This window comes from Atractosteus spatula, chromosome 5 (assembly GCF_055471065.1).
Source record: "Atractosteus spatula isolate fAtrSpa1 chromosome 5, fAtrSpa1.hap1, whole genome shotgun sequence".
Classification (NCBI taxonomy): Eukaryota; Metazoa; Chordata; class Actinopteri; order Semionotiformes; family Lepisosteidae; genus Atractosteus; species Atractosteus spatula.
Window position 1 is genome coordinate 47,866,299 of NC_142710.1, and position 24,246 is coordinate 47,890,544.

Here is a 24,246-nt window from a genome sequence, read left to right on the forward strand (position 1 = left end):
TCATTAGCCTAATACCCTTTATATAGTATACAGAGGCTACAGTGAAATTCTTACACTGTTACTATTTAAAGACATTTGGCAATAGCCAAAGCGAAGTCATGCTGGAAGAATAGTGTAGAGTCTAGTGACTTATTTAATGTACCCATCTTTAAAGATGTACAAAGTAATCAATACAGTTTTTCAGCTGTCTTTTGACAACATTTTGTTTGTGGTTGTATGTTACTGCACCTATTTTTTATTGCATTCATTGTCTGTTTTAAATGGGTAAAGAAACCTAATTATCTCCAGACCAAAAATTCTAGGAACACTTTCGGTAGGAAACATCTTTTTTCTATTTGAGTTTAAACCATGTAGAATAGCATCCTCAAGTGCTGTTTTCTAGAATGAAGAAAGACATTAGAGTAAATCCTTAACTGCATTAAAGATTTACTCTGTGTATTACAGTGCTTCTGTGTATTACAGTGGTGATGTAGTTTATTTCACAATTTACAATGGCTGTCTTGTGTAAATGAATAAGGAGGATGTCTCTGGTCCCATGTTCATTGTTTGCAGCTCGCTTCAATAGGCTGCTGTTCATCTGTGGCTACTTTTGCACTGGGGGCTATCCCAGTAGTAGATCAAGAAAACTTTAAAAGGAATAAAGATATTCAGGACATCATGGACATGCATTGAAGAAGCACTTTTTTACCCATAGGGTTGTGGGAGTATGGAACAAGTTATCCAGCTGTGCTGCTGAAGCTCATACACTGGCTTCTTTCAAGAAGCCTTCCTTGGATCAGTTAAAACCTAACCACTAAACTGGCTAGATAGACCACATAGCCTCCTCTCATTTGTAACCTTTCTTATGTTCTAGGACTGAAAATGACAATTTGCTTTCAAACCAATGGAGATGATTAGTCAGTTACCTTGTATATGCATTACTGTTTTAATGGAAAAAAACACTTTCAGGGGAAATTTAATGACAACCTGATGCTGATGCCACTGTTGTATTGCCATTCAATATGCAAGCAACCAACAAAATGTGGTGTTTTCTCCTGTGACAAATGCCCTCAGTAAATTAATGAATAGTTCATTTTACGTAATATGTTTAGTGTAATCAAATACAAGAGCTTCTATGGTGACCATGTTACTTTCATTGATGTTCTGTGCTGCTTTGAAAACTAACTTTGCATTGGAAGCATTTCGGTTCATACAATAACAGTTTGAACAGTTTCTAAATTCAGACTTTAAAGGGAAGTGTTCTCAGGTTGTCCATGTTTCTTTGTGGTCCAACTGGAGAGGGAAGATGATACCTGTTGAGGGGGGACCTCACACACGAGAGCAGCTGGTCTCTTGCCGTCTCGTCTTATCCCGGTTTGCTTCGGTCCACAGAAAGACGACACGGCTCATCCAGCAAACCCCCCCCAGCTTCGACATCTCTCTCCGCCTTTCCGCTGTCAACGCCGTCATCGAAAAACAACAAGAGCGGCGGCGGAGGGGGGGGCGGCGGCAGCAGTGGTAGCGGTAGCGGCAGCAGCGGCCGCTCGTCCAGTGGCAATGGCGCCTCCTCCAACTCCAAAATCCTGAAACCGGCCAAAGAAAAGCTGCCCAGCATCAGCGGGAACAACAGGCCCATGCACATGCCATACAGCAAGGTGCCTCATGACAAAATGTAAGTGCTGGTTTGTGTACTCGCACTCGACTCGGCATAGATGGATGTAATGCACTGGGTGACTTGTTAAATTTACTGTTCATTTAATCTCTTCTTTGTGGTGCCTTTCCGGCTGCAGTACAGCTGCTTCGCATACAATCTAATTGCCCTGTGATTCTTGGAGAAAGGTCCAGATTTGTCCGTTAGTATCAATTAATGTACTAAAGTAAGCAAATTGAATAAAATGTTGCAAGATAATGGCAGTGCTGCCTCTCCACACATGGATATTGATGGCGCTGTGCGTTGTTTTAACTAAAAATCCTTGAGATGCGGCAATCATCATAGTGTTTAATATTACAGCCAAGGCATCCAATGCCAGGGGCGGTGGGGTGGCTCTGTGGCTAAGGATCTGTGCCTGTGGCTGTAAAGGTGTATCCCACGGCCAGCAGGGGAATCCTAGTCCATTGGGCCCCTGAGCAAGACCTTTAACCCCAACTGCTCCAGGGGCACCGTATAAATGGCTGACAATGTGCTCTGACCCCAAGCTTCTCTCCCTGTCTGTGTGTCTCATGGAGAGCAAGTTGGAGTAAGTGAAAAGACAAATTCCTTATACAAGAAATTGTATATGGCCAATAAAGTGATCTTATCTTATCTTAGTTCAGGTTGGTAGCTGGATCAGCATTCGTAGGCTGCAAAGGAACAAGTAATAGGTTTATTCCATGCTGAAAAGAGAAGAAAGAAAACACAACGTTTCGGTCATGGAGCCTTCTTCAGGTGTGAGAAAGACAGGGCAGTAAGCAAAGGTAATGTAGCATAGGGGAACAAAAGCTGGAAGAGAGGAGGAGCGAGAGGCGGGAGCAGGGGACAGACAGTGGCCAAACAGGAAGTGTGAAGTCAGGATAAGTGAAGAGAGTTGTGAAATGAAACCTACAATGAATAGAGAGAATTTAGAAGAAAATTAGTCTGTCGTTGAGAGAAGGGGAAAGGCGTGATCCTAGCAGCAGTATCATTTTAGTTACTGTAGTCTTTCTGGTGTTTTGAGTAAGAAAAACCAGCTTTGAGAACACAGATGGAGAGATGTGATCATGGGCATCAGAGGTGAAATGAGAAACAATAGGCTTGGAGAGATCTTTAATCTTCACAGCCCTAACATGTTCTCTAAAGCGGCCTCTGAGTCTCCTCCCTGTTTCCCAAATGTAAATGGCTGGGCATTTACTGGAAGAGATACAGTAAATAAGGTTGCTGGAGGTACAAGATGTCATCTGAGTGATCCAGAATTGTCCTGAGGGGCCTTGAATGAGTGTGGTGTTAGATATGTATTTGCAGGTGGTACAGCGAGCTCTGTTGGGAAAGTGCCCAGTGTGGATGGTTGCTGAGGGCAGTCAAGGGAGCTGTGAACAAGAAGGTTACGCAGATTAGGTGGTCGGCGGTATGAGATGATGGGGTGATCAGAAAATTTTATCTTATTCCTGATATCAGGAACATGGAAACGGGGAGCAAGGTGGGATTGTCCCCTGGATGGATGAATAATTTTGTGCATCCTGTTTTGCTGTTAAAGTAAAATAGCCCAGTGAAAGAATGTACAGACAAGATCATTCCTAAAAAGGTTGAGCTGCTTCTTTTAAAACTGTACTCTCCTTTGCTGGAATACATATGGAGCAATCCACTGTACAGGTCCACACGCCTGGAGTGTGGGGTGACTGCATCCCTAAATACTGTTTTCTGAGGGGAATTCTTGGGACCTGTATTGTTGGGGAGGGAGGTGGTTGACGCCCGATAAGGTTGATGGGAGAGCGTTGGGGAAAACATGACTGTTTCTAAATTTGTTGTGATTATGTGATTGTTGTTTCCTAATCCAAATAATTACTTCAACCTTAGTGATCCTTCAAAAACATGAATTTTGTTTCATTTTCTGTTTAGCATGACTCCTTCTGTGAAAGTGGAAAAGATGCCTCTAAACGCAAGAGTAGACGGTGCATCGTTAAAACCTGTTCCGGGTCCCACCTCTTCTACCACTGTGAGCTCCTCAATAAAGCCAGGCCTTAACTGTCCCTCAATACCAAAGCCACCCCTGCTGTCTCCTGGACAAATTCCCAATGGGAAAGGTCTTCTCTCAACGCCTGACAAGAAGCAAGATGACAGTAATATCAGTAACAAGAGGCAGTTGCACAAAAGACTGTCGGGTGAGTAACACCTCCGTTTGCCAGATTCTACTACTTTACACTGTAAAGGGAGGGTTTTTTCTTAATATTTTGTTTGTAGCTTTCAGAAGTGTGACCTCATTTAACATTAATTGCAAGCATACATGTCAATAGTGACAGCTTTAACATGAGTAATTGTCATATTTCTGTGAGGCATATTCTGTTAAATATTAATAATGGTGGTCACTACAGAGGTAGAGTCCTTAAGATCTTGTAATGATGTTGTTTTACTTCTTATCAGAGCGTGAGTTTAACCCTGATTTCCACTGTGGGGTTCTGGATCTAACAACACGGAAGCCATGCACAAGATCTTTGACATGCAAGGTTAGTAGAGATGTCTTAATTTTAAATTCTTTTACAGGCAGAAGGGTGTCCTCAGGGGCTCAAACAATACCTTCTTGGAAAGTATGTTGGGCGTTTTAGTTGAGAGACTAAGTTCAAATCTCTGTTGTACCAGCTGTGATTATTGCTGTACCTCTAGTGGTGGCGTTATAAAGTAGAGCCCTGCAGTGGGATTGGGATCTTGTGAGACCCAACCTTATTGCTGTGGGCGCGAGACATTTTGTCTGTTGCAGGCGGTTGTGGGATAATTTAACTATGGGTGGTTAAGTAACAGTGAATCTGGACTGTTATTTTTCATATATATGCTGATTAAGTACTGAGAATACACTTAATTTAGAAAAGGCGCACTGATAGCACACAGCAAAGAAGCAGTTTCCTTAATCTGCCAGTACAGCTGCCATACAGCTAGAACTTCTGTGATGTAACGCACACGCTACATTTCAGTACAGTGTGTGAGTGCTGCTGTGCACATGGCAGAATCCATGTGAATCTGCCAGAGAAATGCTTTTTATTCATGGTAACTTAAACTAATTGAAAGATTTTTTTTTCAATTTACAGGCTTTTACATAACGCATTACCACAGAGGCCTTTTTGAGAGCTTTAAAGGGCCGATAAAACTGAATGTTTTAATCTACATTAGTTAATTAAAATATTACATATTGCCTAATTAGTAGTTTCATATGCTTTTTGATTAGATATGCCTACAATAATGCAATAACAAATATTCTTATATTAAAAACTGAGTGAAGAAGGTATTGCAGGGCAATGTGAGACTTGGTTTTCTTGTCAAAGCCAGACGTCCATGGTACAAATATTAGCGGTAGCAGAATCAGATAGAGACAGTAGTCCCATGCAGAGCTCTACTATGGGATTTGTATTGTGAAGAGGATGCAGGAGGCCTGGCAGTGCAGTTTTCAGAGGGCCTTTCCTTTTCAGAGGAAGGGAAAAAGAATACTTGTAGCTTTGAAAAATATAAAAACTGTCAGTCTGTGGTCTTATTAAAATTTAAAACAGAGCGGTATGGTACATAAAAACTAGGGATTGGGGGGAAAAGGTGTATTTAAAATGAATAACATCCCTTTAGAAGCTGAGTATGGATTGTTTCCAATAATGCAGATGGTTAAGTGCAATTTTCCTCTTTCCTCAGACACATTCCTTAAGCCAGCGTAGAGCAGTACTGGGTCGAAGAAAGCGCTTTGACGCTTTATTAGCTGAGCACAAAAGTAAAACCAGGGAAAAAGAGCTACATCGGAACTCGGAGTGTTCTCAGCAAACCACCCCTCTCAGGGAACCTCACCCCCCCCAGGAAACACACCAAATTTCTCACGGAAACAACCCCGCCGAGTCCAAGCCTTCAGCACCAAGTAAAGCTAAACCTCACAATCCTAGTCTTCCACGGTGAGTGTTTTTTACACTACTCAGTTGTTTTTGAAAATGGTATTTACCCTTAATTACTCTGTAGCCAGCTTCTTAATTATTTTAAGGGTCAATAGAGCCAAGTGCTGCTGTGGAACACTTTTTCAGTGCCCATTTTGGCATGGATCCACTTTCACTTTAATTTCTCATTTACAATGAAAGCCTTTCTCTTCACTGCATGCAAGAGAGAGATTTAGAAATTTCTCATTACTTTATAGGTGATTGAAATTTGTCTCTTCACTTTTCACTAGGTGTAGCTTGCACAGATCTATTAAAAACAGCTTTGGAATTTTAAAGCAAGAAAAAAAGTATCTGAGGACAACACTTAATAAAATGAATGTATCTGTTAAAAGATGAAACGTCAAAAGATAGATGTATACTCATACCATTTAAAATTTTTATAATGTGTAAAATACATGTATACAATTTAGCCCTTCAGAGATCTACATTTTCTTGTGCACTAAGTGATTGTCACACAAGGCTTAGCTTTGAAAGATCTCTGTTTTCATCTTCATAGTGTACCTCAAATATCTATTCGATGCAGTGGTAACTCAGTGAAAAAAAGTGTTGTCTAGCAGCAGCATAAACCTGAATTTTATTTCCAGCTATGTCTTCATGCTATAAACCACATTGCCTTGCAAACTGTCAGTCATTACTCTTCTCTAACATCCCTTCAATATGTATTCTTTATACAAGAAATGAGTCTTGTGGCCCTTCTCTAGACTTCTGTATAGCTTCTGTATGCTTTTATGATATAAAGATGTTTAACTGGTGCAATCTTCACATTGTGTGATTTAGTGTTTGTTTCAAAGGTTTATGATTTCTATAGGATGTTTCAGATGTTTGACTTTATTTTCAGGTAAGCCTGAATATATTTTTATTAAAAGAGTGGTTTTGTAAACTAATTGGGAACATTTGCCTATGCAGACCCAATATTTACTCCACGCACCCTGTTGGGAATGTCTCCAGTGACCCTGCGTCAGTCCATGAGTCTCCCCACCACTCCACACCAGCAGCTGAGACAGCGTCCCGGCTCTCCAGCGATGAGGGGGAGAATGAGGAGAAGGAAGACACTGTGGACAAACTGGATTGCCACTATTCATGTTATCACCCACGACCAGCAGCTGTAAGCTTGCCGTCTTCTTCGCAACTGTTTTCACATAGGTTTACAGAAAAGAAGAAGCTTGAAATGTATTTAAAACATTTGGGGTTACATTCAGTACTGGTTTCTGGTTTGAGTTCTGGAATATTTTTCTGACTAGCAATTAATTCAGGGTTGTGGCTGTCTAGAACAAGCTACCCAGCCATTTTTTTGGCCGACATGCTGACTTCTTTCAAAATTTGACTGGATGAGTTCATGTCAATTAGACATTAACAGGCATTTTGAACTAAATTGTCTCCTTTCATTTGTACTGTAACTCATCGTATAGTAGTTTCTGTATTCACCATGTTATTTTTTTTAAATCTTTCAAAAACTCAAACTTATTGCTGTGTAGAAATTTTCCAAAGAAGTCTGAATTTTAGTATTTTTTTTAACAAAGTAAAATTTTATCTTACTATTACTCCCTACTGTGCTCGCTTATGAAAAGTTGTTATTGCATTATTCTTATGGTCCATATGTTGTTTCTTTTGGCATAATACACTATATAATATACTATATGTTTGATTTCTTAATAACGATGGATGGACTGAGATGTATTTTCTAACAGGTAAAGGATTGTGATTTTTTTTTTTAGTTTTGCTCCTTTGGCAGTCGGCAGTTTGGTAGAAGCTGCTACGCTTTCGACAGACGATGGGATCGTGTTCGATATGCACTTAGCGCTATGGTGGATAAGCATGTGAATTCTCAAATGTGGAAGTGAGTTGCTGTTTCACATAGAACGTAGAATGTGAATATTACATTATTTTTACATGCAGGTTTTCTTTGTTCCTTTAATCTTTGCACAAAGCATAGAGTTAAATAACATCTAAAAAATAAGTCTATGCTGAGTTGTTTTTTTCCTTCTGGTATAACCAAAAAATGTAGCTTTCTTGCAAAATTGTCGGTAGTCAGGATTTTTGGAAATACTTTAATGCGAAAGCTATTCTGCAGCATTAGGTGAATGATCTAGTAAATAGAACTGTACTGTCTTGCAAATCTCCATTGACTTTTAGGGTAAAAATATCAGCAGAAACCCTGAGACGCTCAACGTCCCAACACCCCCAATCATTATTAATAAGAACCCTTCTGTGTTTCAGCAGAAGTAGGCTTTATAAGAATCACATTAAGTGAATGCAAAGGCATAAAAATACAACTATCTGGACTGGCTTTACTGTGTATGACCTCCTGGACCCATTTAGCTAAATTTAACACAGTGATTGGTAATTACTGTGAAACTATTGCTTTACTGCTTAAGCTTGAAATCCTTTCTCTTTAAGATTCTGTGTGCGGCACAATTGTGAGGAGAAAATAAAATGCAAATATTCATCTTTGTGAAGTTGTAACAGCTAGAAAGAGTTGTGTGGCGGAAGGTTTAAATTAAGACTAAAACAAAAAATATCACTATTTCCAGTGACAAATATAGTATATTTAGATTAAATATGATGAAGGATAGAAAGTTCTTTGATAAAGCCGGAAAGTGGTAAGTTTTTGTCCAAACTAGAACTGAATAGAATTCCTTTGTATTTATTGTTTAGGTGTTTAACTTCTGAGAGAGTTGCTTTTGGATTTCATTTGTTTTTATTTTTAAAATAATTTTCCAGTTTTCTGAAATAAGTATTTGAATTATTAGGATAACAGTTAAATGAAATGCGTCTATCCACTAGTTTTCCAGACATGGTGTTAGTCTAGTAATTTGTTCTGTGTTGCTTTGGAAAGAAATTTACATAGGCACAACTAGTGACATCTTCTGTTTTGCAGGAAAATTCCTCCAGTGTCCGAAAACACAGCGTCCACAGCGCCACACAAGACAAGCACAAGCTCTTTGCCTATGTCACACTACGGTGTGAATGCCACAGGATTCCTGTGCCCCTCCTCAGTGATGCCCTCGCCAGTGCTGGTCTCCCCACCTTATGCGCAGTCTTTTGACAGCAAATCAATACTTTCATACGGGACTACTTTAAGTGCCCGTACTTCTCCGTTGAGTTCTATCGACCATGCTGCATACAACACACAGTCGAGACAGGTGTCTTCTTCGCCCCAAATGCCTTCAGGACACTCAGCAGTACCTTCCCTGTTATCGAGTAGACCTCAGAAATCCAAACCCAGCAGCAAGTCTTTCAGATCCAAGGAGCCTTCTGCAACAATCACTAACTGTAACAGCAGCAGCAACAACAACAGCAGCAGCAGTAGCAACAGCTCGGGAAAGAAAAGGAAAAACAGCTCCCCACTGCCTGCTTATTCGTCTTATTCTGCAGAGTCACCTTCTTTCAAGAAAAACTGTGCAGTGAACTCTGGCAGCTCAGGGAGCATGTACCACGCATCGGTCACTTCCTCATCCCATGGCAGCGTCCACAACACGGGCCTCAACTGCAGCACCAACAGGACAAACTCTCTCAGCCTCAAACACGACCAATCAGGGAGGGGCCCTCCATCGGGGAGCCCCGCAGAATCAATAAAGCGAATGAGTGTGGTTATGAAAAGCAGCGACTCCACGCTCTCGCTTGGACCTTTCGTTCACCAGTCCACGGAGCAGGCTGTGAACTCGCACAGTGGCTTCTCGCACCCTCACGCTCCCATGGACAGGCTGGAAGGGAAGAAGCGGAAAGGCTCCCCCGCTTCCAGCAGCGTTAACAGCAGCAGCAGCAGACCCAACAAAGTGGCCAAGTCGCCTGGAGTGAACAACATCCATGCAAAGCATGGCCGCACAATCCCAGGGACACAAGGACTTCCAAACAACTCGCTAATACAACAGGTACTCAATTCAATTCAATTTATTTTTGTATAGCGCCGTTCACAACAAGGTTGCCCCAAGGCACTTAACAATGCACGTAACCATACGTTTTATGAATACAGAGCAGAAAAGACTAGAAGACAATGGAGGAGAAGAACCAAAAACTCCTTATTAAGGAGAAAAAAAAACCTCTAGGGGTCCAAGGTCAACTGGCTGCCCAACCCCTTTGGGCATGCTAACATTATATAATTAAAAAAAAGGAAATAAATGAATGAGGGTATTAATCCATCCATCCATCATGTCTTCTGTATGTCAGTACTCCATGGAGATCTCTGTAGACCAGCTAAATCCTCCTAAACGATAACTATATCCACGATTCCCTCTTGGATCCATGGCAGTGATGCAGCATCTAACTCAGATGATGCCCAACCGGGGTGCCATCTGGATATGTGGGGAGGAGAATAGGATAGTTTGGTCAGAACAGATGTATCTACCTGGTGGGCCAACACAGAGACACACAGTGACATGTACTGTGCAAAAATAGGCTTCTTCTGTTTTGACATTTTTCAAATTCAAGGTGTCTATCTTGTCTGTCAATTAAGTACAGCTCTCCCTTCACAAATAAGGCTTTCAAGCCTCAGACAGGCAAGGAAGTTTGGTGATCAGCAGGGATGAAGTTACAAAGTGGACAGTATAAAAATGAGGCATTTTTTCATGAGTACAAAACTGTTGGGAGTAGACACTCCTGCCTACACACTGCCGTATTTCTCATTCCTTGTATTGAAGCTATTGTGAAACAAGTAATATGTTTATATCTGAAAAACTGACCAGGGCTGGGGGGTATAACATATGAAGTAGCTATACACAGAATTTGGCATTTTTATTCTTTGGCTTAATATGAATGTTAAAGTAAAAGATTGAAGCCCATGATGTGGTATACAGGGCTAGAGTTCATTCTGGTTTCTTTAGTGTTACTTAGTACAGAACCAGTGCTAATTTAGTCAGTCTTAAATTTAGTCTCAGTCAAGTCAACTAGTGCCTATTAGTCACAGTCATTTTCTAGTCACCCACTTTTAATGATCTAGTCGTCTACGTTTTGACAAAAAGTAGTCTTACTTTTAATCAACTAAAACAGAATCAGTTTTAGTTCGATTTTAGTCAAGCTGTTTAATTTAATAATAAAATATATAAAATACATAGAAGATGATTAAATGTGTTTCTAAGAATATATCTAAGACATCTGATAAGTCTTTGTTGCACAATCTAAAGTGTATCGATTCCCAGAAAGTTCAAATATCAAACACGAGAAACATTTGTGCAATAAAGTGTAAATAATAAATCATCTTAAAAAGAGACATTGTATGAATCTTTCCTAGGAAAATCTGTTTTTGAACTGTTAATAATAATTCTGTAACTTTACATAGGGTTTTTTGTAAAGTTATTTATTCAACGCAATATTGTTATGAATTTGTTTTGAGGCTCCTGACAATACTGAATTTGCAATAACTATAGGGGAATTACTGCATGGTTATTAAAAATATTAAAAATAGGACAGGATAAATGCCTGCACGTGCTGTAAGATGTCGATGCTGTGATAGTATTTTCTCGCTTAGCTTAACACTCAGCCATATAAACAAACTACATGTAAATAAAGAACATTCTCTTCAAATGGCTGTTATATACTGTGAAATATAAAGTACACAAAAAGCATTTTACAAACTAACATTAGTTTCTGATTAGAACACTATTACGAAGCTGAAATGCAGCGCACGTGGCGTGTTTGACCAGCTCTCACATTTTAACAGTAACTTACTTCTTACACATTAATCTCTTGCCAAGACGGAAAATAGTAATTTCCTAATACGCAAAACTATGGTTAGTTTTCTAGTTAATTTTTTAGTAGTATAAAACTTATTTTTTTATGCAAAGTGTCTGAAATGCAGTGCTCTGACTCATACGGCACTTCAGTTTTTTGTAGTTTTCATAATGTAGCTGTGTTTTTTTTTATCTTCTGTAATGTTTTACAATAGCCTTTTGGTTTGCTCATCCTATATAAAGTACTGCCAGACTCCAGATCTTTTTCGTCCAGCTGAAAACATGGAGTATCACAAGCATTTCTTGCATCTCCATGGCTTTTCTTTTTGTAAAAAAAAAGCGAGGTGCTCTAGTTTTAATATTTAATCTAATTAGTACAGCGTATACATCTCGTTGTTTATCTGGATACCAACCAATTAACAAATTAAAAAAAACCTTACATGAACTGTGGAAGACTGGCTGGAAATGAGGGACAGACAGTAAACAAAAGAGAACAGGTTGGAACATGGCGCACCCTGATACTTGCGATTCTCACAGCCGCAGCCCTGGGATTATACTGGTATAGCCTGCCTGCTATTGCTCAGACCAAGTAAACGCAAAACTTCAAAATTCATTTCAGTATGGGTTTTAGGCAGATGTAATTTCGTCTCGTCTTAATTCACTCAAACAAAAATCCAAAGCAATTTAGTCATTGTCATTGTGGGTTATTTTCATGAGCATTTCGTCTTCATTAACTAAAATGAAAAACCGGTGATTAATGAACATTTTCGTTGCCTAAATCAACACCGTACAGCACAAATCTAGTACCCTTCTATAAAGCTGGTGTGACTGAAGTATTGGGTTAAAGGCAATTGTTCAAAGGTATGGTTGTAGTGTTTGTATTTGAAATTCAGTTGCAAAACCCTCTGCTAAAGAATATGAGCTTTTACAACTTCTCAGTGTTGCACCATTGTGAACATCCCCCAGCTATACTAAGAAATTTGGTCGACTTCAGTTTAAAGGTGAAATAGAAGAGGACCGATTTAATGAAGTAGTATTGTTTTAAACTTGTACTTATGGCTTTTCCCCCTTTTTTCCAGCCAAAGGCGCGTCCCTGACGACTGCTGTTTTAGTTCTTGCTTCGAAAAAGAACTGGACATCAAGCAGAGACATACTGGTCCGGTACTCTGATTTGCAAGAGGCCTTTGTTATCTCAGCTTCCCATGTTCCTCAGGGCTGGAGCTCTACTGAACTGTCAAGTTACATCAAGGAATTCCCCAAAGCCATGTCTGTAGCAATGCCACAGTCGAGGTTCCATGCCAACACTGGATGAAGATCCATCAGGCTGTTGCTCTAATCAGTGTTAATAGTGGAAAGGACGTGCTGACTACACATCTATGAGGTTGTCCTTTGAAGAATAGTGTATGCAGTGACCTCACACTAAAATATAAGGTACAGATAAGGGCTGGGCAACAAGTGGTGGGTTAATGCCTGCGTATTTGTACCCAAAACCAAAAGTTGCATGAGGGAGTGACCTGTGTGTTACTAATATGATGCTTTGGTTTCTACCAATCTCTTCCTTGTAGTTGGATGCAAGTGCACAATCTGTGTGTTCAGCAGGACAGACTCTGCAGAACTACTTGGATTAAAACCTAAAAAGCCTAGCTTCTGAGTAGGCAAGTAGGGGTAAGAAACTGTCAGGAGTTTTTTTGTTTAGACACAGATTACTTTGACGGTCACTGTTCAGTTTCTCGGGAACATTATTTTTGTTTCTGACTGCTTATTTGTTGTTAAATCATTTCAGTATTTTTTGCATTTATCCATCAATTAATTCTAGATTGATATTCAGCTGCTGAAGCATAACCATTTGGAGCCACTGAATATTGTTCATGCCCCCATTTTATGCAAGTGGTAGTTTACATTACATTGGAAAAAAAGGTTTTATTCAGAGGGAGAAACGTTCTGTGTAGCACTGAAAAGACCAAGCATTGTGAGAGTTTTTTGTTCTAAATAAAATTTTCAATGTGATATGACAATGAAGTTCCTCTTAAATAGGGAAATGCTGACTCTGCAGATGGTTGTGCATTTTAGCAATTGCAATTTCACTTAATTGTCACACGTGTCACCTTATACTGTGAATATAATTGCCTGGATGATTGGGTTATGTCACAATTTTTTTAAGTTATTATATACAACCTGTTGGTCAAAAGCATACAAATATATAAGTGCATAGTCTTTAAAGTAAATCTCACTTCAATAATCAGCGGTTTCTACACTAAAATTCAGATATTATTTATTTCTATTTTACCATGAATTTCTAAAGTTTTTACATCAGACAGTTCACTAGAATTTATGCTTGTGGGTTATTTATAAACCAGTGATCCTTAACTTCTGTGGTTTTCTTGCACAGTTGTTCAATTGTTAGCTTTGCAAACTTACTGATAGGAGTTTTAAGTGAAGTGAAGGCAGTTACATACAGTGGCTAATTATTTTAACTCCTGAGGTTTTCTTAACCCTATCTGTCACTTAAAGAACAAAATTATAAAGCAGAGTCAGTTTTGTATCTTTATTTTGGCTTTTCTTGTAATGGATTATACAAATATTGAAGTATCCCTATTTCAGAATACATATTTTGTTAAAAATGTACATATTTAAATATGTATTTTTGCACAGGCATTTTTCTTATATCCAATTTTGGTACAATTGAGATCATCAATATTTATTTATTTAGTAAATAATTAACAACTTAAAGGACTTTTATTATTTGAAGTGGTTCACTGCCAAGCCAATAATGCAATATGCCTATAACAGAAATTGATGGACATTTCTTTAATATGTTCTGGGATTCTTTGAAGGTTAAGTGTTGTCATTGAGCTCTGTCATATGGAAAAGCAAAGAAAATCTTAATTCTGGAAGGTCTTACAGTTTTGCTTTTTCATGTTGGTTTTCCAGAGATGCAAGGTGAGCAGAAAAGCTCCAGTCTGACCAGCTCAGCCTCACAAATGTCCAGTATGTAATCAGTAACATCTCCAATTCCTTTTTGGCAGCACTTTCCCTTTAATGTCTTGGGAGTAGGGCAATTAGAACAAGGAAGAACAACTTTAATACAATGCAACTGCTTGCATCATTGTTGCCAAACTTTTAATTTGAAACACTGCTTTTTACTGAAGACTTTGTTTGCAGCTTTTAGAAAATAATGGGGAAAAAAGAAAGTGCCTGAAAATAGTTTCACACTATGACTGTTTTAAGGACAGCTGTTTTTTATTTTTTTTATAAGACTTGAATGTTTAAAATTGTTTAGGAGCTTGCTTTTTCCACCTGACAGTGGTTCTTAATTGTGGAAAAAACACCAACACTTATGTCAGCTAGCCTCAATGTCAGAATCTCTTCTTCAGAAGATTATGTACGGACCTGACTTATTTTGAAAACCGTAAGAGAAACATTTTTGGTTTTCCCATTCGGTCTGGTGACACTGATTCTTTTAGACTACTGTTGAATTTAAATCCAGTTCTGTTCCAAGAATGAAAACTGAGCTTAATAAATGTTGGCCTCCATGTGTTTCGTTAAGGTCCAACTATTTAAAATAAAAGAGAAATCTCAAAAGGTGTTTTGTTTACCTTAACATTCAAACTTTTCTGACAGTTCTGCCAGTGTTTCCAAAACATAGTACTATATAAATCTTTGTTTGATTAAGCACTACACGTATGTAAATGTGAATTAAAGCCAGAAAGCAGCTTGCTTGTTGAGAATGGTTCTAAAAGCAAACTCCTGTGTAAAGTGTGAATAGTTGATTTTTGTATACATAATCAAATGCATTTGATCAGCTGGACTTTTTGTGTTGGCTGCTATATAATTCATGAACAAATGTAGTAGGATAGAGATTTACTTTAAATATTTAAAGAAAGATTGTATAGTCTATTTGTTTTGTAACAGGTTTCTGTAAATAAAAAAATAATTTATACTGTTATTTATACGTAAAACAAGTCTTGGCTTCTTTTTCTGATATTTGTTCCTTTTTATGTTTAGTAACTCACTGAAATCTGTAGGGATATGGTAAGCATAACACTTCAGGAGGGCATGTACTAAATGAACACTCACTGTCCTAAGCATAATGATTTTATCTTGAAAGGAGGAGTACAAGATAAAATCGTATTGAATTGAATAGGAACATGCTTCAATCTTAAAAACCCCTAAACCCCTCTAAACATGGTAACCTATTATGGAATTTGACATTACAACATTAAGAAAAAAAACTTAAAATACTTAATAGAAAAATTAAATCAGTTTTAAATGCCAAATATTCTTATATAGGGTAAACATGGGTCTGCATGACCATTAATTTATGCTCCACGCATGCTAACCCTCCTTTCAATTACTGTCATTAATTCTTAGAAATGTTGTGATTACTGGATTCAATTAGCTCTGGTTTTCTCTAACAGTCCAAAGACAATGCTGCCTGTCTTTGATTGGCTGGGCCAATGCAATTGTCTACTTGTCCTCTTAGTTTGAATCTTGTAGTATTTTGATCAAAAGGTGTGGGGGTGTTACCCAGGTATCCTGGCCAAATTTCCTCTGGCCTTAACTAAACATAGCCTGCTAATAATCCCCACCTCTTAACTGGTTTCCTTACTCTGCTCTCCTCCCCACTGATAGCAGATGAGTGGCAAGAGCACTGACGCACTTTGGCTGCCATCGTTTTATCCAGGTGGGTGCTGCATATCGGTGGAGGTAGGTCTCCATTACCTGTAGAGCACTTTGAGTGGAGTTACCAGGAAAGCCCTATATAAGTGTAAGGAATTATTATCCTATTTTCATTAACTGCTCAAATCTTGCTTGGATGCTATATTGTGGTACACATAATGCACACTTAAAACTACCTGCATTTCTGAAAACTGTTACTACATGCATCACAAAATAAACATTACATTACTCACAAACCTTTAAATTCTGTGCAAAATGGTACCGGTTTATGTGGCCAGTGTGCTGTTTAATAGGTTGCTAATGAAACATTTGTATGTACAAATCCACCAGGGCTTAGTGCAGAGGTGGCCAATCATGTCATTTCTCCCAACTCTTGTCCTAGGGGACCAGTCTTGTTTTTTGTTCCAGCCAGGTTCTTAATTACAAGCTAATCAAGGTGTTTTTAAATTTGCTTTTGGTTCATGAATGGTATTTGTAATCTATATAAACACTGGACCAATTTCTGAGAAGTTGTTTCCCTTACTAACATTTTCATAACCCACTGGATCTCCACAGAAAGAAAATGAAGTTTTGATACATTGTAATTTCTTCATGTTTCTATTCACCAAAGTCAACTTGATCAGTTGTTGTTCAGAATAATATGGGACCAATGCTGTATGAAGTTGAAGAGAGCATGACATTTCCAGTGCTGTAGTTGCTACTACACAACAATGCAAGTACATGTATACTGTATTTTAAATCAAGGACTGTGCAGAAAAAGGTGAATGAAAGTATAGGAGATTAAAACCATCAAGCACTAGTGATTGACAGTTTTAGTTGAAATCCCCTGTTTTATGACGGTCTGAAAAGTGTTAATCCAAGTTAAGATCAATTAAAATCATGATGAAATGTTAATTTGTGCAAAGAAAATAAAAGGCACACAGAACCAAGAACCTCTGCTCTAGGGAACTAATTTCTTAACATGGAACATTTTTAACTTTCAAAAAGATGTTCTCCGATTAATATGGAGGTTGACCTGTTTCAAGTGAACAAACCGCTTTTGCTAAATTGAGATATTTCATGTGCTAAAGTGCTAAATATAAAGATAAGCTAAAGTAACTCTTGGTATTGAGATCCCTACCACATGAAGGCTGAGATTCAAACAACCGATTTGAAGTATAAATGTAGAATCCTTTAATGTGAGAGAACTGGGAGAAGGTTCTGCTTGCTAATAAATATCCTTGGCTCATTTGACTGCCACTACAAATCAGTATTGATATGTTTCTTTTTTAAAAGAAAAGATCACTTTATTGGCCATATACAATTTCTTGTATTAAGATCTAATTTATCAGTTATAAAATGAGTAGTTACAAATGTTGCAGATTAGCCTTTCTAAATGATGACTGATGACATTAAAGAGCAAATAAAAATACATGTAGTTGCAACTTTTTTGAAAATTTTATTATATACACTTAATAGTTAAACATACTGTAGACAACTACAAACTGTTACATGAAATATTTTAGTACTATCGCTCAACCTTTATATTTCATTGCCTGAAACCCAAAGCTTACAATACCAATCTTTATACATTGCATGTTACATATTGATAACTCTGGAGAGCTTTTGGACTCTGTTCAATAGCAGATCTCCTTTCTTTATGGTCTCCTGGTACTGCCAGTTCTTGCTGTCAGGCCTGAAAAGAACAGAAGCCATTTAAGGGAAATTCTCTTGACACAAAACTAAACATATTACATTCTGAACAGAACAGCACGATATAGAAAATACAAAGACAGTATAAAATCAGTTAAACTGCTCTCAGATATATTTTAAAGTATTTAGTTAGTTTATGGTAATAGCAATGTCCTACAGTCTCCGTTATAATCCAAATTATACCGTACCTGTTTGTTTCCACAATCTCATTCACTTTGTCTATTTTGCAATGTAGTCTACCAGCTGCAATAAATCTGGAAAGTTCCCTGTAAAAGAAAAAGTTGCCCAGATTAAATTAGCACATTTAAAACCTGAAAAATTAACAGAGCAGGTCCATTGGCAACATTCCACATTGACATTGATCTGAGAAGTGTCAATGTTAGATGTCAAGCGTTCTTGGTTTCATTATTGTGACCGTGCCGAATGCAACTTACTGATCAATGAACTCCACGCCGACCCCAAAGGCCTCAGCCATGTAGCCCAGAGTCAGTGAGCGATAAGACTCCAGCAACTGGCTGTAGGCGTGGATTCTCATCTCTCGGACATAGTAACGATAATGGGGTGCAAACAGCCAGTCTTTTTTTAGCTCCTGTTCCACAGTTGCTGCAAAAAAAGTCCAAGACAAATGTTTAAGGAGAATGCAGTTATGTACTTAGTCCTACCTCTGCTTCACAAAGAGGTACACATTGAATGAATCGAGTGGATCAAGCCTTCAGCTTACTGAAGTCAAGTTCTGCACAAGTGCTGTGCACAGCAGACAGCAGGGTGGTGGTTGCCACGCATGTCACACAAACCTCTTACTTCCTCATTGCTAATCCTACAAACACAGCCTGTCAGCATGGTGCAGAGAACTGGCACTCACTACACTAAGCACTTCCTTGAATTTCTGACAAACACCGTCATTAAAGTTTGGGTTTGAACACTCAAATGAGCTCTTTTTCACAGCACCAAAAACACGAGCAACTTGTAAAAAAATCAAAGGGGGACCTACCCAAAGACTGAAAGAAAACCGAGTACCGGCACTCATACAGAGAGAATAAGTACTGTCGAACGGCAGGTAAACTGTGCAACACCTCCAGGATCTCTGCTCCTTTTATTACCTGGATTACAAGAGAAAGAGAAATAGAAAAAAAACTGGTTCAATGTTATAGTAAAGGGAAGATAATTTTCAAAAGATTGCTTTGAAGAAAGTAAATTCAATTTTTTTTTGCCTACGGTTTCAACACACTATTGCCTGTGCTCTGAAGGCAGGTGAAATACAAAATGGGTTCCTTATTAAAAAAAAGTATACAATACAGTGGCAGACAGCTCCAGGACTAGAGTGCTATCTTCGACCTTAAAGAATTTAATTAAGTGGAGAAAGGTGTCACATTGGCTAAGTTTTCTAGCTCTTAAAAATGCTTATAAGGTGCCTACAGAACAGAGGTGATTATCTCCATTCCTCAACAGTCACTCTCCAGCAGATTTTCTAAGTGTCTTTAAAACCCCAGCTCCTTAAGAACATAAGAAAGATTCCAAACAAGTGGAGGTCATTTCTACTGTTTAGTAGTTAGTAGTTTATTATTTATCCAAGGACCAGCTGTTTCCTTTAAAAAAAGCCAGGTTTCAACAATGTGGCTGGGTTCCATACTCTCACAACCCTTTGCACAAAAGTGCATCCTGTGCTCAATCTTAAACAGTTCCACATACTTCCCACTTGGGGCCTCTGAATTGTGAATCACTGTTCATTTGGAAGCCGTCCGAATTGTCTTTGTCAACGCTTTTGAGAATTCTGCAAAGTTGTATCAGGTCCCTTGTAATCTTCTCAGTTCAAGACTCAAAACGATTTGGTTCCTTCTGCCCTGAAGGCAGATACCTAGAATGTATCGGCTTGCTGTTCTCTTGTGATAATCACAATTGCACATAAAATTCGAAATGAGGCCTTACTAATGCATTACACCACTTGAACATAACATCACTTCATTTAAATGAGAGAACTATATATCCTATTTTGTTTGCCTTTTACATTGCTTTCCTTAAAAAACAAGGAGAGGGTTCAACTCTGAGTTCAATTAGGTTATAAATTGGTTCAGATGGAAAGAAAACAAGAAACCTTCAGGCATTCTAAACCAGAATTGCACTACAACATACAACAACCCAGTACTCAAGGAAACTCCAGTCCACGAAAGCCACAAGCCAAATCTTCAAATCTCAAAGTGCCTTTGATTAAAGGCCTAGGGGGAAGGGCTTAGTCAAAGCACTTAAGGCTTTGACTTGGGTAGGCATCACAAGTCTTCCACTATGAGGTGTAAAACCAGCTTATAAAATAACAGTGGAAGGCCATTAAAATTATCATTGTCTACATATTTTTGAAAATTTAAGTAAACAAGTAAGCTTGAATGCTTCTAAACAGCAGGTCTCTCCTTGAGGAACAGGGGTTAACAGCTTTAAGCTCATATCCAAATGCATGTACATTTGAGTCCAAGTCTGATAAAGATTCAGTGATAGAAATAAAACCCAAAAGCTCAATTTAAGAAAAGATTTAAACCTTACAATTGGCTGATTTTTTTTTTCACATATCAAGACACCTACAATTTTGACAAGGCTGTGGCTACGGAGGGCCAAAATTAGGGATACCTGCTTCACAGTCTGTAGGTGTCTCACATTTAACTTAAACACATTAGCAACCTACCTTTTCCCTGAGATCAGGTCGCTTTAGAGCAATCATGCTCACGTAAACTGTATAAGTCACAAATGTCTTATAATCCATTAGTTCATAGGAAGTAAAAGTGGACACTGTGTCAAGGAAGAGTTCTGCAGCTTGCTTGAAGTCTCGAATAGCCACACAATAAAGGCCCTGGTAAACTTTCAAACGGTTCCTCCTGTCCCAGTCTCCCCCTTCTTCTATAAGGCTGCAAAACAAGCACACATGCCATGAGCGCCTGGAATCATAAAGAAATAACAGCATCCCTACAGTCCAGCTTGTTCTCTGGAGCACGTGAAAATTACAGAAATGACAAACAGAAAAGATAAAACAGAAAATGTACAAAACAGAATGTCACAGTATCATTCACTTGAAAGTGTTCTCAGTCAGCTTGCAAACAGAAACACATGGATTATCACTTTTCTCTCCACCTTCCCAACAGTCCTTTGAAAACCCTAAAATGAAACTGAGAATTTCTAAATCTGACTGTAATACAAGCAGTTCAGGTGGGTAGCTGCATCAGCATGTGTAGGCTGCAAAGGAACAAGTAATGGGTTTATTCCATGCTGAAAAGTGAAGAAAGGAAACCAGGGTTGTTCACACCAGAAGAAGGCTCCACAGCCGAAACGTAGTGTTTCCTTTCTTATCTTTTCAGCATGGAATAAACCCATTACTTGTTCCTCTATAATACAAGTAGATTTAAATGGCTTCCAAGGAAGTCACAACCCACTTATCGTGTGAGTGATCTGCAAGACAACCTGGAGGAGTCTGACCATGATAAGTGTTTCACCAAGAAGACAATGACCCATGAGCTTAAAAGGTGATGCTGCAACCTGCGAGGTGGATGTCTGAAGCAGGTCAAAGTGTGAGGAAGCCAGCCATGTTTCAAGTTCATTTGCGAGACTTCCCTGAAACAATGGGCTTTCAACATTTTCTACTTCATATGTACTACTCTCTTTAGAATAGTACATATGAAGTTCAGACTTAATTGTTCAGACATAGGAACAGTAGATGCGATAGGTCTCCTTGCTGGATTTAAAATGATTACAGCAGCTTTTAGTGTAAATATCTAAAAATGGCTGTTGATGAAATCTGCTCAATTTTTCACTGAATCGGTTTAGAGATTTTTAAGGCAATTTTGAAAGGGGTTATGCAAAGTTCAAAACCAATCCCACAGCATAAAGAAATTATGTACCCTTTTTTTCACCAATTTAATCATCTAAGCATCTACTGTTCAAATAAAATTCATTTTACTCATAATGCACAAAAGTATGAATGTATTTTCATCATTGTGATTTTACCTTTTTGCTTTTTCAGTGTTTCGTGTGATGAGGTCACTATCCATATAGAACAATCCAATTCTCAAAAGATAAAAAACAATATCTAGACGATGTCCCAGAGCCACAGTTTTGTCATAGGTCTTCCTAAAAGCTGTTAGTGCTCCTTCCTAAACATTGACAAAACAAAACACACATGGGAAAAAGTACTTAATACAAGACCTACCAAATTTTACTGGTTATTAGAAAATCTTGTTTATCAGCAAGACAAGAAAATGATGGTCAAGCAACCATCTTGTATTATAGAGGAAATCTACTGCACCATACTGTAAGTGCTTCATCACTAGAGTGATCCATACTAACTTAGCTTGCTAAAGTTTCTAAGGTAGAGACGATCATGTTACACAGCACATTTTGCAAAGTGTGTGATGACCCAGTATGGGCACAACTATGCCCCCAATATGTGAGATGGAAATCTGAAACAAGCTCTGGGTATTAACAAAATCAATTATGTCACTTAGCAAAACAGCTCATAAAATCCATGCAGTTTAAATGGCCTTGGACAAAAGCAGTTCTGAGTTGAAAGATAAAGTTTCACATGCAGTGGGAGGGAAAATAATCATCTTGTGGGTTGTAAACCAGAACCAGCTTTGGTTGCTTGTGAAATATTCCAAATTTTAATTTAACTGGTTCAGCTCTTTATAAAAAGACTTTGAAAGGGGTTTCAAATATGCAGGTCATGGTTTTATGTTGGCTGACACAAGACCAGGCTTGGAAGTGCATCTAAAACCAAGAAGCTCAGCTTTACCCAAAGGGTTGTGGGAACATGGAACAGGCTACCCAGCCATGATGCTGAAGCAAATATCATGGCATCTTTCAAGAAACAGCTGGATGACATCCTTGGATTAATTAACTACTAACTACAAAATGGGCCAAATAGTCTCCTTTTTTAAAAAACTTCTTATGTTCTTAGATTTTTATCAAATTTAATGGCTTATCTGTGCCAATATACCTGCCTAGTATGAAGATGATCAGATGCCCAGTCTTCAAAAAACAAGCAGTTTGAAACCTGGGGAAATATCACAATAGATTATATTTACCTTATCCCCAATTCTAATCAGGTATTCAGCTTTGGCCATCATTGCGTCACGGATTTCACTCTCTCCCAAATTCTTCTCTGCGTCCTCCAACACGTCGTCCAGACGTTTCAGGACCTCTTCGTTGGCTTTCTTCATTTTGCTTAAGAATTCCGTGTCAACCTGCCATTTAAGTTCCTTGCACAAAGCCTCGTAGTATGGGGCCATGTCTGAAAGACAAAGCCAAACGGACCAGCTAATAAAACAAACTTGAATACAAAAGAACAAGCAAAGGTTAGTTCCGCAGAGTTGAAGTGCAGAGAATAACAAACAACGTTTTCTTCATGTGTAAAGAGGCTCAACAGCCTGTCTTTTTTCTATTTGCAACTTGGACACACTGACGAACCTGCCCGCTCGAAATTATTCAGCACAAGCAAAAGGCCGAGGAGAATTTTCCACAATAGCTGTGCTGTAAGACGAAGTATTGCCAACAATAATAAAAAGTATTGTGGTGACAATATGTAATATTTTATATTTTATAGTAATATATAAATTATATATATATAATAGTAAATATTATCTCATCACTAAAGAGACTTATTCAACTCTAACCGAATATGCTTACATCATCATGACCCAACGTTATTTACAATCCAACAATGACAGTCATGATAATCCTGAAACAAATACAAAGAAAACTTTTTCAGACAGTTGCAATTAATCCAATGGATGGGACGCTGGTGCAGAAAATTTCTTTCAAGCTTTAAAAGACAATCAGGCCCTAACAACTGTGAATTGAGGAATTATATAGGAAACTCGTTAATTTTGTTACGCAGAATTGTTTCATTTAAAAAAATCTAAATAAAATCAGTCGACGATTTCATTTGTTTCACATCAAGCTATACATGTGTACAGGTGTGTAAAACTGTCACAATCCTGTTCCAGACATGAACATCACGGGTCGGATATTCATATCATATGTTCATATCGTATTCATATGCAACTTTAACATTGTTTCAATTAATAAAACAATTTAATTGTTTCTCAAAAATCCAATTTATCAGACGAAAAATACTGCTTCCTTACTTCCCGATACAAATCGCTTCTGGTAGTTGATTTTGAGCCGCGATCCTAAGAGCCAGGCCCAGGCTACATGTCTAACTCGAGCCCCGGGATCAATCCGAGGCCCCAGTGACGCTACAGTTTTGACTTGACAGCGGCGGCCTTATTGCAGGTTTCTCCTACTTACTATTCTCTTTAATGGCCTCCATCAGCTCCTCTTTAACTTTTACATCTGCACGATGTCCATCAAGCGTGAGCAGGAACTTGAGCTGGGCTATTCTCAGATCGGGGTTTTTGGGCAAACCCTCTTCTTCCAGGTTTTCCAGCGGCATTTCTTCTGGTTCTCTCGGCGTAAATACAAGGATTATGCGGGGACCTGAAAATGAAAACCCGGGCTGCTGAATGAAATTACACTACGCCAACGAGCTCAGACCAAGCGAAAGAGCCGAAGGCAACAAGGCGAAACTGTAACTGCCACCGCCGCCTCCTGGCCATGCGCG

At 38.5% G+C, this 24,246-nt stretch overlaps 2 protein-coding genes across 4 annotated transcripts in view; one reads left to right on the forward strand and one right to left on the reverse strand.

Annotated features, from left to right (window-relative positions):
* The window catches only part of atxn7 (ataxin 7), a 58,908-nt gene extending 43,679 nt beyond the window's left edge, over positions 1 to 15,229 (forward strand). For all 3 annotated transcript variants that reach the window (XM_088917868.1, XM_088917867.1, XM_088917869.1), the window contains 8 exons: positions 1,372 to 1,651; positions 3,551 to 3,813; positions 4,073 to 4,155; positions 5,321 to 5,571; positions 6,517 to 6,715; positions 7,326 to 7,447; positions 8,489 to 9,482; positions 12,356 to 15,229. In XM_088917868.1, the coding sequence (XP_088773994.1) occupies positions 1,372 to 1,651; positions 3,551 to 3,813; positions 4,073 to 4,155; positions 5,321 to 5,571; positions 6,517 to 6,715; positions 7,326 to 7,447; positions 8,489 to 9,482; positions 12,356 to 12,373 (2,210 nt within the window). In that variant the 3' untranslated portion in view covers positions 12,374 to 15,229. The remainder of the gene's footprint in view (positions 1 to 1,371; positions 1,652 to 3,550; positions 3,814 to 4,072; positions 4,156 to 5,320; positions 5,572 to 6,516; positions 6,716 to 7,325; positions 7,448 to 8,488; positions 9,483 to 12,355) is intronic.
* Positions 15,230 to 17,369: 2,140 nt separating this feature from the next.
* Positions 17,370 to 24,169, reverse strand: psmd6 (proteasome 26S subunit, non-ATPase 6). Its single transcript, XM_088917344.1, has 8 exons — positions 23,934 to 24,169; positions 22,709 to 22,914; positions 21,633 to 21,778; positions 20,320 to 20,539; positions 18,640 to 18,748; positions 18,083 to 18,251; positions 17,837 to 17,914; positions 17,370 to 17,631 (listed from the first exon to the last, which is right to left on the reverse strand). Exons 1-8 carry the CDS (start codon positions 24,076 to 24,078, stop codon positions 17,535 to 17,537), a joined length of 1,170 nt encoding a protein of 389 aa, XP_088773470.1. The 5' UTR covers positions 24,079 to 24,169; the 3' UTR covers positions 17,370 to 17,534.
* Between the last annotated feature and the right edge of the window lie 77 nt (positions 24,170 to 24,246).